The sequence below is a fragment of the Juglans microcarpa x Juglans regia genome, chromosome 2D, assembly GCF_004785595.1.
Source record: "Juglans microcarpa x Juglans regia isolate MS1-56 chromosome 2D, Jm3101_v1.0, whole genome shotgun sequence".
Lineage (NCBI taxonomy): Eukaryota > Viridiplantae > Streptophyta > Magnoliopsida > Fagales > Juglandaceae > Juglans > Juglans microcarpa x Juglans regia.
Window position 1 is genome coordinate 27,242,773 of NC_054596.1, and position 13,437 is coordinate 27,256,209.

The following is a 13,437-nucleotide window of genomic DNA, read 5'->3' on the forward strand; positions in this document are numbered from 1 at the left end:
GTCTTGGCCTAAGATAGGGCCAAGGTTGGCAAAATGTTAAAAAATGGGCATATAAGCCAAAAGATGCTTAAATGATGCATAAGCCAATGCCAATTATTATCAGGAGTTCTAAGTTTGTTTGATGTCATGGATTTCTTATATGGTAAACTGGCTTGTAGGCTTTTCACAATTTATTCAACTTTAGAAAATCTCATGAAAATAGAGATATGAAGTTTAAAAGCTTCCTATTAAGCTTGTAACATCCAAACCTAGGGCAAAACTCGAGGTTATGGTGTGCATGCTATTAAAGAAAGGGAAGTACACGTTTAATTAGCTATGTATAGTACATCTTACATGTTTATGTTAATATAAGTATTAAGCATGTATACTTTTCAAGAAAACCCTATCTTCATTATGTTTTCTGTATGATGTACTACTTATTAAGTACTCTAATCATTTTGTATGTTTATTTTTATATTTTTAAAATTTACAAGAAAAGAAAATAGTGTTGACGAGCAGCCGACCAAGCATAGCTAATGTTTCAAGAGATTTTCAAACTTAGTTAACAAGTGTCTTCTTTTTTTTTCACAAAAATGATCAGTTTTAAATTTTCTTGCTATGAGACTGTTTATTTATGTTATGTTGTTGGGAATTAATTTTCGACAAATTATATATTTTTCTTACGTTAGTTATCTTTACTGGGCACAATTACAAACATATGTAACACTCCTAACCGACGGAAATAGGTGTTACAAAGCTACTCTTAGATGTTGATACGAGGGTATTCGAAACATAGTAAAGAGGGTGTTTTCATTAAGTTCTTAGTTTGTTGCTCAAGTTCATTTTCTTGCCCTTGTTGCTCATTCCCAATCATGAGATAAAACTATGCCATTAGGGATTTTAATTTCTTCTTGGAAGACATTTTTTGATGAGATGGGCAGAAGATTTCCTTTAGATATGTACATTATTAGAAGCTCCTCTCTTGGCCAGAACCAAAGAGCCATGGGCAGAAGATTTCCATGGCGAAGATCAACATGGTGCCAAAGAGTTTGATTGGCTACAAGGACCAATTTAAAGAACCAGCACCACCAACCAACAGCACGATACAATCCAACCATGTTCCATACGGTAAAGTTTAGAGTTTTGGTTTCAGAAGAAACCATTAAATGGACAATATATCAGCTGCAAAAACAAACCCACAAGAGAGTACAGAAACACCAACACCTCATTCATCAGAAAGAAACCACTGACTTGGGTTGGGCTGAAGACTGCAACTGAGAAAGAGCAGTATCACTTTCGTCATTCTCATCAAAAGCCACTGGTTTTCCATAGATATCCTTCCTGTAAATCAAATCAAAATGTAATCAAGATTCCCGAGAGGCAATTCCATATAAAAACCAATAAGATTCAGACAAATCTTTATATGATGATGCGAGACATGGTATTCATTTGGACCAAGTTTTCTTTTCTTCTTTACTTTGAAATGAAAAGCAGGGACAAGCTTAATAACATTGCAATCAAGGAACAAAAACACGATAGAATCATTACATCAATATAAGTTCATTATCTTCAAAAACACAAGACTTCAAATCTGGGTTCCAAAAACTGTAATATTACCTACAAAAGCCACGAGTCTCTGCCGAAAAATATAGGTTCAAACATACTCATTGCAACCACCACAATTCAAACATAATCCATCTACTTTCAGTTAACACAAGTGTTAATACATATCCTTATAGGGAGTGCTGAAACTAACTTATGTTACTACCCCTTTGTTGGCATCTCCCTTTTGTATCTAGCAGTTCAATAACATGGAAGCCATCAAGCTCACTTATATTACTACCCCTCTGTTGGCATCTCCCTTTTGTATCTAGCAGTTCAATAACATGGAAGCCACCAAGCTATCTAAATACAGGTTTCTAATAACAGCAGCTAACAAAATGGGAATGAGAATGGATATGGTTATCTTCAGCCAAGGTCTTGACCTGGCTTTGATATTTGTATTCTTGAAATATGAGGCCAGCAACATAAAACTCCTGTCACCATACACAATCTACATGTGGAGAAGGGAAAGTTTGTATTGGCTTATCCACAGAATATAATATGAAGTAAATGAGTGCAGTAATTTGGCTCCTGAGTCACCCAAATGATTAACAATTTGCTTTGGAATCATATTCAACAACGGAGGAAGCAAGCATACTTTTGAGTGATAAAACTCTCTTCAGACAGAGCTTTTTCTAATCTCTCCTCAAACGGTGTAGCATGCCAACTAACTTTCTGGTCCTGCAAAAACAACCCGCATTTCTTAAATGGAGCTTTCATTATTGGTGGCAGCAAGCAGAAAACAAAGCAACCAAAAGAAATACCTCCTTGTATTTGTTGGTAGAATTCGGAATTCCATTCCCATCCCACCACTTCGGTGAAATGTGAGAAGGCTCATCATTATTCCAGTGAGAAGCAACAAGCCCAATTATAGGCCTGTCCCCCAGAGTTCTACCAAAATGAGGCGTTTTGGCAGAAGCAGAGTCATAATTTTCATTATTCGCATCCTGAATAGATGTCTGTGGCTTCAGCCAAGCAGATGGGCTTGCTTCCACCTTCAAGTCTTTCCAAGGCAAAGTTTCTTTTACTCCTCCCTCTTCTGACCTAGGGGGTGGAGTTCCCTCAAACTCTAGAGATTCTCTAAGCTCACCAGAAATCTTAGAGTCTTCTTTCTTCAATTCCTTCCATTGGAAGTCACTCTCAACTGGGTTCAGAACGGAATACACATAGTGGGACCTGATTCGAGTCTTTCCATATTGTAGATTTTCTAATTTTGTGGGAAAAACAGTACCAGGTGTTTGCATCTCATCAGACAGCTTAAGTGGGGTTGGATAAGGCAAAGGCTCTGAAACACTCTGATCACCTGGTGCTTGATAGTTCTTTGGATTTTGGCTTACATTTTCTGATGAACTTCTACAGTTGGATGCATCAATATCACAGTCAAAACGCACAGACTTGTTCCTGAATCGAGCGTCCGTTGCAACATGTTCAGTCTGATTACCATGAACTCCGACAGCAGTATTAATACTCCTGGATTGATTGCCTTCAGTAGAGCTGAAAGATGTCCTGCCAGTATTCTGTATGCTGGATATACAGCTACAAGAAATAGATGACGTTTGACAAATGTCAGGAAGCTATAAATCTTGTTTTAAGTGTATCAATCTAAGTGGGAAAAAAAAAAAACACTTTTAACCATGGAACTAATTGTTCTCTTTGAAACCCTATCAAAAACAAAATAGAGAGGACCACAACAAGCCTCTTAGACCAATGAGGTAGCAGTCAGGTAGGACTTATGACATGTGAAACTCCCTGTTCATGTCTAGCGTATCAGCTTGTTCACAACGACTTTCATTATAAATAGAAGTACAACCTGCTAGGCGTCCGCTCTTGTGAACCTGATACTTTTCCCCACTCTTCACAAAGTTTATCGGGAGTGGGGGGAAGATCAGGTTGTTTGTCTAACTGTAGCTTCTTGATAGTTGTGTTGGGAAGCCATGAATGGAATTTTTGACCCTCTAAATTTCTTTCATAGGGAGGTGAACCATTCAACTTTTCAGTTGCTTTCCGAAATTCAGCAGGGGTCTCCGCTAATGTGCCACAGTATTTAAGAAACTTGGCCTGCACAATAATTTTTATATAACCAAGTAGACAATGTCAGCAGCAGGCAAAAACAATTTTGAATAAAGAAGGGTATCTCTCAAAGTAGCCAACTCAATCCTATATAAAGGAATGAGAATAATTCCAGTATTTGTGGTTGACTCAGGTACTAGATGGATGAAATAGGTCTGCAATCAAATTCAAATTCTTGACTCTAGCACCATAATGAAAGTGACCAGTGTACGAAATTCAATAATCAAACCAAAAAGAATATGGCATCACTTTCAGTGCAGAACTTTCCATCACCCTTGGATCATCTCTTTTTTAAAAAGAAAAAAAAAAAAAAAAAAACAAGGTTGATGAGCAATGACACTCCATCATAGTGGGATATGAGTAGGATAATGATGTAATACGTAGAATTTTTCTACTACACCATACAACTTGGATTGAAGCAAGAGTTAACTATACCATACAGCTGCCTCAGTTTTGATTGATAGTCTCTCATACAACTTGGATTCAAAAGCATTTAGTGACTCAGAAATATCACCGACAATACCCATTTATCAATAGGTACTCAAAAAAAAAAAAGTCATACAATCAGAAAACATAACCACTTTAAGGTCGAAGAGAAACGCCACAAAACAACCCATCTATATCGGATAATCAGGCTTCATTTGGAAAGCAGTTCTTGAAATTATCAGTCCACATTAGATTAATATAGTGTTTTTACTTTGAAACAAAATATAAACTACTCACATCTTCAAAAAGGAATAAAATAAAAATGTAATGTGATGTAAGGACGCAAACAAAGCATATGATTAAGAAATTCAGCAAAAATGATGAGCGGAAACATAATTATTTGCTTCTATTTATAACTCGAATTCTGCCTATTCAACGTTTCACTTAATATACAGTAAGAAGAATAAATTAAAGAATACAGCACTTTATAAAAACTCTACTCCTGGTAATCATAACGCCTAATTACGAATTAGATAGAAGATAGAAACATGAATCACCATTTCATATAAACAGTTCTTAAGACCTCAAAAGGTTAGACAAATCAATCTTAAGGAAGCCCCACGTAATATCAATTCCATTATACCTCATTCTTGAGATCCTTGTGATTTACGGGAGATCCAAAACCAGGAGTTTCCCTATCATTGCAGCCAGAATCTACTTTATCTGTAGAAGTAATTTGAAAAGATCACTAGAAATTCACGGCATCCGATTACGTTTTAATGTGATTAAGAAAAATTCAACAAGAGAATATAACTTTAACAGGATGATTTATACCTTCAGATATAAAAAGTGATGATAAACGATTTTGAGATATCAGAATTTCCTGATCATTATGCACAAAGCAGAAAGTGAGCTCATGGTTCACAAGTGAGAAAATGCTCTTTGCTCATAAATAGTTTTAGCTTTAAGTTTTCAGGAAACCAAGACAACATAGAAGCACGAGACACAAAAACTCATTTGGATTACTTTCCTTTATTTTTCCAGGCAGCTTAACAGATTAATTTTAAAAATTAAAAAAAAAACGTAAACTAAGTCTCACGAATCCAAAATTCTGCTCGATTATTGAAAATGAACCAGAAATTAAACGATTAAATCTCACTCACAGTTTTAATTAATTTGTTCCTAAAAGGAAAACGAGGATAAAGAAATACCGAAATGTTTTAAAATGTCTGTTTGGATGCTTCGACACCTCGAGAAACTTGAAGAAATTCAAATCTTGAGTTTTTACTTGAAAAAACGAAGCAATATTTGAAGTATTAGAACATAAAATTTCGATATATCTTTTGCTTTTCTTTTTCTCGACTCGGGAATCAAACAGAGAGAGAAGGGGGCGAGAAGTGGAATCGCACGGTGGGCATGGATGCAGTGGCAGAAGTGGAGACGAGATGGGGCGGAGCACGGTGGCGACCTTCGTTGGTCCGAAAGCAAGCAAAGAAGCAACCCATGGCTCTGGAAATCGATATTTCGAGGAAGCGCGCCACCGATATGCAAGTAAACCCTAATTCACGCCAGAAGGACAATTTCATAGATTATTGACCTTAGCTTCTCGAGAATGCTTGATGAGCCTTGTATGATTAATCAGGTGGTCTGAGAGAGAGAGAGAGTTGTTGGGTCGTTTTTGAAATTTGAACAGAGAAATCGAGGGAAAGGTACCGCTCCAAAATAAGTTTGGAAGTAATGATAGGTAGAGTAGCCTTGCGTATTCCTTTTTAAGTAAGAATTCATTATTTAAAAATTGAATTCTTTTCATCTTATTTTTAAACTTGTCTGCTTGTTTTAAAGGGAATACACGGGTTTTTTTACGCTCTACAATTATGGATGTAAACACAAATTGAAAAATCCAATATTTATTTTTAAAAATCAAAATGGATCTTAAATTGGTTTGTCATTAATTTTCATATTTTAAAAATCGATTTGAATCGAATTGGACTTATATATATATTAATTTTTTATAATATATATTTTTTTATTATATTATATATATTATATGTTAAATTACTAATTAATATAATATGATATTTTAATCTTATTATTCAAATTTATTAATCTTATAACATAAAATTAATATAACATTTTATATGAGTTAGACACTATATATACTACACTAGTATAATTAGACATTAATTATACTATTTTAATCTTATTATTCAAGTTTATTAATCTCACTAATAAGTTAGACAATACTTATAATATACTAGTATAATTAGATTTTAGTAAATTAGTATTTGTTAATAATAAATACTAAATTTTAACAACTAAGTTTAATGTTAAAAAAACTATAATACTAAATTTATGTAATGTCATACCTATAAATGGTAAATCGAAAATCGGACCGAGTAATGATACACACAACATATTTCATAATATATTTCACAACACATATTATAAAAGAAAGATATTTTTATAAAATTATGTTAGTTTTATAAAGTAGTTTACAAAAAACATTTTTCCTTTTAAAATATTGTTGTATAAAATATTGTGAAAAATGTACATCATTTTTCATCCACAATTATACAAATCATTTTCCAAAGTTTGGAGTTCCACGTGGAAAATGTTTACACTCGCTATGTTTGTTTGACGCGTGGAAAGATTCAGCAGATATATTTTTTTTTCTAAGCAAGCTTGCATATATTATAAATAGATAAAGTACTACAAAGTTTGGGGAGGATCTTTCCCGCTATCAAGAAATAATAGGCATCTAAATAAAAGGTTATTGGGTGTACAACCAAAAACAAGGTTGGTTGCTGCCCATTGCGCCACAGAGTACGCACATCGATTTGCAGATCGATGAATTTTGGCAAAATTTCAAAGCCTTTGAGAAGCATAGATATGCTTGATATCTTCAATGATGAGTTCAATATGCCATTGAGTAGAGGTTTCTCTGTTGTTTATGGCTTCTATTACCAACTGCGAGTCTCCTTCCAGGATTGTCATTTCTTGTTGTCTTTGGGAGGCCATTTTCGTGGCTAAGAGAGCTACATTTGCTTCAGCTACTAGAGGATTGGAAGTGAGAACCTTTTCTATCTGGATTTCCAAAAATTTTCCACTATGGTCCCTACATACTGCTAAGGCCACTAAGAAGAAATCTCTGACTGCTGCGTCAAATGAGAAGCTCTGAAAATTGTTAGGAGGAGTCTTCCGGCTGCATACTTGGCTTTGTTTTTTTGTTTTCCATGCTTCTTTACATTCCTGGTATATTTTGTTTAACTAGATTTTTGCTAGTTCAAGAGAGAAAGAAGTGTGATTGTGGAGTATGTCATTTCTTTGCTTCCAAATGAAATCCAAAATTATCACAGCAAATAGTTGAAAGTGTGCTGTGATGAGCTTCTTCCTCTTGCAATCCCAATTCTTTTGTTAAAGAAATGATTATTTTTATCCAATCCGTTACAGACTGAATTGGCAAGGTTTCCAGCTTTAGTGGCCATGAGCTTTGATACCATAGAATCCTGACAATTGGGCATTTTAAGAATAGATGGAGTGGTGTTTCTTCTTCTTGATTGCAGAGAAAACATTCTTGCGTTGGAGCTTCTTGGATAACTTCTTTGATTCTTGAGCTGATAGGCAATATATTCCACTGAATTTTCCAAAGCAGTAGCTTATGCCTGTCATGGATTTTTAGTTCCGATATGCTTCTGTATATATTCAGTGTTGCAGGCTGTTGAACTATCTCCTAGTTGTTGATTATCAATTGATAAGCTTATTTAACTGGAAATTCACCTGAGTTGCTTGGGATCCAGATTATTTTGTCCTAGCTCTGAGAAAAGGAAGGCAGCAATATTTTTCGTATTTCTGTGATACTTTCTTCATCAAACAGTTCTTGCATTTTTTGGACATTCCATGATCTAGGGATATCAGTTATGAGATCTGAAACTTTTAAGTTTGGATGAGCCTCCTCCATTCCTTGTAATGGCTTAGGCTTGAAGTTGCTCATGCTTGGAACCCATGGATGAGTCCATATATTGATTGAGCCTCCATTACTAATCTGGTAGCATCTTCATTTTTTGAGCATGTCTCTTGTTTGTAATATCCCTTTCCATAGGCTTGAGTCCGTCTGTTTTAGATTTGCTTGCCAGAAATCCGTGCTATTGAGATATTTTGCAGATAAAAGTGCATGCCAGAGTTTATCTTGTCCTTTGCTCATTTCTCATCCTATTTTTGCTATCATCACTTGGTTCATGTTAGCCATTTGTCTGATTCCAAGTCCTCCAAGGGATTTTGGCTGGCATATGGACTTCCAGGATTTGAGAGTTAGATTGTGGTGTCTATCTTTATGGAATTCCCACTAAAAATTTTTAAAGCTTGTATCAAGAGCTTTGCATATTGATTTAGGAAGTTTAAATGAAGCCATAAAATAAGTCGGGATAGCACTCGCTACTGTTTTTATCAATATTGTTCTTCCCGCTTGAGAGAGTAGCTTTAGTTTCCATCCTTCCAGTTTTTTTTTTTTCACTTTACTTAGCAACTCTTGGTAATCTTCCTTTTTCTTTCTGCTAAATGAAGTTGGAAGGCCCAGATATTTCATTTTTGTTGAAGCTGCTTTATATGGTAGCCACTGTTTAATAGCTGTTTTGGCTTCTTGGCTTGTATTTCTTGTAATAAAAATGGAGGATTTATGCATGTTGACTTTTTGACCTGACCACTGTTGGTACTTGTCGAGGCTCTCTAATATCATTTTTGTACTTTTTTCTGTTGCTTTTGCAAAAATAATTTTGTCATCTGCAAAAAGAAGATGAGAAACTGGTGGACTATTTCTGCTGATTTTGACTCCTTCCATTGTACCTTGCACTTCTGTCTTTAAAAGGATTCACGATAGAGCTTCTGTCATCAATATGAATAAGAAAGGCGATATTGGGTCACCTTGTCTCAGTCCTCTTTGATCATTGAAGAATCCCTTGGGAGAACCATTGATTAATATAGAAAAAGATGCTGTCGTGATGCATTCTTTAACCAGGTTGATCCATACTAACTGTAGCCCAGTTGTTTCAACACCATAAAAAGGAAATTCCACTCCACTTGATCAAAAGCTTTTTCCATATCTAGTTTTATGGCCATCAAACCTTTTTTCCCTTTTCGTTTTTTGAGATGATGAAATAGCTCATGTGCAATTATTGTGTTTTCTTTTATATTGCGCCCAGGAACAAAGGCTGTTTGTAGAGGAGAAATGATGTTACTCAATGTGACTTTGAATCTATTGGCCATAATCTTGGTGATGATTTTGTAGATAACATTTGTGAGGCTAATGGGGCGGTATTGGCTCGGGCTATTTGGACTCTGAATTTTTGGAATGAGTGCAATGTTTGTGTGATTGGTCTGTCTCAACAATTTTACGTTTCGGAAGAAAGATTGCATTGTATTGATGACATCCTTTTTGATGATGTGCCAATAATGCCCAAAGAACAGTGTTGTCATACCATCTAGACCTAGTGCTTTATAGTTTGGAATTTGCTTCAAGGCCCCAAATATTTCTTCCTCAGATGGTATCATTTGAAGTGCTTCATTTTCTTGATTTGTTACTTGCCTCTCGAAGCGGTTATCCAAGTTGTTTGGAAAGCTTGGATTTGATGTGGTGTACAGAGATCTAAAATGAGTTATGAAAGCATGCTCTATTATAATGGGATCTGTAGACCAATTACCTGGGCTCAGTTTGATGGAGTCTATGGAGTTCCTCCATCTTCTAATTGTTGTTGAGAGATGAAGAACTTTGTATTGAGGTCTATTGAAGTGAGCCATGAGATTCTTGATTTTTGCTTCTAAAGTGTCTCTTCATTTTCTCGCTGTTGATGAAGGTTTTGCTGCACCTGTTTCTCCCTCTCTTAATTGTATCTGTCTACAGGATTACTTTTGATTTCCAGCAGTTCATTTTCCAATCTTTGGATATTTGTCTGAATTCTTTCAAAATGGGTCTTGTTCCAAAGCTTGAGGGCTTCCTTTGTTGGTCTGATTTTCTTGCAAAGAACATATGCCAGGTTGCCTTAAAAAATATTATTCCAAGCTTCTCTGATGATATTCTGGCTAAGTGGTTCACGAACCTAGAAAGCTTCAAATTTGAATGAGGATGGTTTACGAGCTTCTGTGATTGTATGCAGTAATAGTGGATGATGATCTGAGGCTGAAGAAGTCAGATGTTGTAGCATTGCATCCGGGAAAAATGTACTCCATTCTTGGTTGGTTATTGCTCTATCCAGTCTTTCTCTGATTAGTGTGTACCTATGTCTATTATTGGACCAGGTGAATTGAGGCCCCGTGAATCCTATGTCAATGAGTCCATGCCTACTCATTAACGCTTTCAATCCATTGCCTTGATTATTAGAGATTGGACGTCCCCCATATTTTTCTCTTTGATTGGTTATGTCATTAAAATCCCCAATACATATCCACGGGCCTTGGAAAGATTGATGTACTGAGTCCAAGTGGCTCCAGAAGTTTGCTTTTTTATTCCAATGTGCTAGTCCATATACAAAAGTAATTAACCATGGATGATGGGAAGGATCTGAATACACCAAAGCAGAAATAGCATTCATATTCACATTAACAGGTTCAATTTCTACACCCGGTCTCCACATTAGTAGTAATCCCCCTTTTTTACACGAAACTGAAAAGTACACAAAATGATGGAAACTTTGTACAATAGATAGGGTGCGGTCTTCCATCACCAAGGTTTCCGACAAAAAAACTATATCCGGATTATATTTTCTAATATTAGCCCTTAAAGTTCGAATTTCCTTGGGTCGGGCTAAGCCCTTGCAATTTCAAGCAATTGTCCTCATTCCGAAGGGGGAGGCATCTTGAAGCTGGCCTCTTGAGCTTTGTTGGATTTTCCTGGAATGGATGGTGTCAGCCTTGTATTTGTGATCTTACTAGTCTTTCCTGATATTGGGGGTGAACTTGGCATTCTGCTATAAGGAGACAAACGAGTCTTCCCTTTGAGTTTCTGAATTTTTCCTTTTGAACTTGACTGCATTTCCAACAAAGTAAGAGCCAGTGTAGTCTCCTCATTTCCAACAATTTGGTCCTCATTAACAGTAATTATGGTCTCTGTTTTCTCTGAAGATTGTAATTTTTTCTTTGGGGGTTGAGAGATTTCAGAGGTTGTTGAGACAATTTGCCTTTTTGATGGAAGAACACTGAGGTTGATTTGAGTTGGTGAGGTCGATTAGGAGATTGGTTGTGTTATTTGTGTTGGGGACGATGGGGGTCTGATAGGGGGGATTATTTGTGTTGGGGACGATGGGTTCTTGGGTTGGGATGGATTCAAGGGCTTTCAACTTAATCAGATTGGGCTGGGTTGAAGTCTTGGGTTGGGTTGGGATCTGATTATTATCCTCAAAGATTGTAAAAATTTTTATTGGGCTTGTAAGGCCTATTTATGAGGATGAGCCCACTTTGTTTTCTATCAGCAAAGGAGGTGGGCCTAATGGACATGGGGTTATGGGCTTGACCGAGAGACTTCTTTCCTCCATTTCATCTATTAAAAAAGGTCGATTTTTTAAGAAAGAACCTAATAATAGACTTGGCTCACTGATGTGGATGTCTGAGGACTTTGACCTTTGTTTTTCTTGTTGAGCTTTAAAACCTTGCATTGCTGTGTAGATTTGTCGCCATTGTGCTTTCCATGGAGTGTATCTTCTAGCCGGCGTTGATGTACCTCTTGATGTGAAATCTGATCCTCTGAGATGTGTTGTTTCCATCCTTTCATCAAAATCAATTCTGGTTCCCGTTTCTGAGAAAGGGCATTTACTGCTAATGGTTGGGTTCAGTTAAGGGTAGGCAGGGGTTGGTTCCATAGTAAATGTATTTATTCTCCTTGATGGTGCCGTGTTTAATGCTGCTTGGTTACTGTAGCTAAACAATGGACTTGAGTTTGGTGATGCCGGAAGAGATGAAAGCGAAGGAAGCTCTTGGTGCAGGTCCGGCAAAGGAAAAAATTGGTGAAGTTCCGGAAGATCAGTTGCAGATTGTTCTCTAATGCTAGAGGTGAAGTAACTTTGATTTTCAATTGAATAATTCCTTCTTCTGTATTCTTGAGATAATGGAATCTGAAGCTTTTTTCATTTTGTGCCTCTATTTTGCGAGGACATTGCTTGTGCATTTCTGTCCGTAAACAACCCATCCGAGTCTTGCATTCCTTGTGTTTGATGAAAAGTCTAAGTATTTGTTGAATATGCAATTTCAGCTCCTAGCCATGGTCCAAAGCTAAGTTTTGTGGGTGGAGATTTCAGATTGTTGCAAAAGAGTTGTGAGTGCCCCAAACAACCACATGCATAACAAAAATCAGAGAATCTTTCGTATTTAAGAGAAACCCAAGTCTCATGATTCCCAAGTCTCGGCAGCATAAAATCTTGTTGAAGAGGTTTTGTGATGTCGATTTCTACTTTAAGCCTGATGAATTTCCTGTATGTTATTCCAAAAGTGGGATCTTCTTCAACCTTTATCAGATTTTCTAATGTGTTTCCAATTTTGGTAGCATTTCCTAGAATCATATGATCCAGTGGTAGACCATGAATTTGGATACTGAAGGCTGAATGATTTAAACTAATTTCTTGTATAGTCGACCTAGGAGACCAAGGTTTTAGAACTAAGAGATAACCTTTGAAGTTCCATGGGGCTTGATTGAGGACTCTTAACTTGTCTTGAGGAGACTGAAAAGTGAACATGAACATATTTGCTTCAAGATCTTCAATGAGAAGGTTTTGAATGAAGTTCTATGCTGCTTTGATATTTGAATGAATTGCAAACTTGTTCAATGGTCTGTCTGCAACTAGTCTGCCTACTAGCATAGAATCTGAAATATTTTGTGCTATGTCTGGTGCAGATTCAAGGTTTAAATCTTGCCAAGATAATGCTTCGGTTTGACTGATGAGAGATTCAATTTCCATTGTTGATACCTACGACTGGTTTTTGTTAGTTCTCGTTGTCGTTGAAGGTGAAGGGAAGGTTTTCTAGGTTGTGTGGGTGATGGGGAGAGCACTAAAGTGTGCAGAGAGATTCTAGTGAGAGAACGCTGATCATTCAACAGATATTTGTTATAAAATGATTGATACAAAGTGTTGTAAGTGGATAATTTATAATAAGCGAGTAAAATATAGTACATTTTGATCGTGTATTGTTTTCACTCGGCATATGTGTTGCATAATAGAGAAGTAATATTTCTATTTTTAAAGTGTGCAAGTATTGTGAACTCTTTTTTAAAAAAGTAAATAAATCTAAGACTCGCATAAAAAAATATTTTTTTAATAATGAATCATACTTCTTTTTCAAGAAGATGCATGGATCTTGCACATCCTAAAGTTCTATCTAGCA

The 13,437-nt window shown here is 36.1% G+C and overlaps 1 protein-coding gene across 1 annotated transcript; it reads right to left on the bottom strand.

The window, feature by feature from the left end:
• Positions 1–1,047: 1,047 nt before the first annotated feature.
• On the bottom strand, positions 1,048–5,817 carry LOC121250798 (protein JASON-like). The gene is made up of 7 exons (XM_041150019.1): positions 5,487–5,817; positions 4,912–4,960; positions 4,721–4,800; positions 3,392–3,639; positions 2,346–3,117; positions 2,180–2,262; positions 1,048–1,320 (listed from the first exon to the last, which is right to left on the bottom strand). The coding sequence occupies exons 1-7, from the start codon at positions 5,661–5,663 to the stop codon at positions 1,212–1,214; spliced, it is 1,518 nt and encodes a 505-aa protein (XP_041005953.1). The 5' UTR covers positions 5,664–5,817; the 3' UTR covers positions 1,048–1,211.
• Between the last annotated feature and the right edge of the window lie 7,620 nt (positions 5,818–13,437).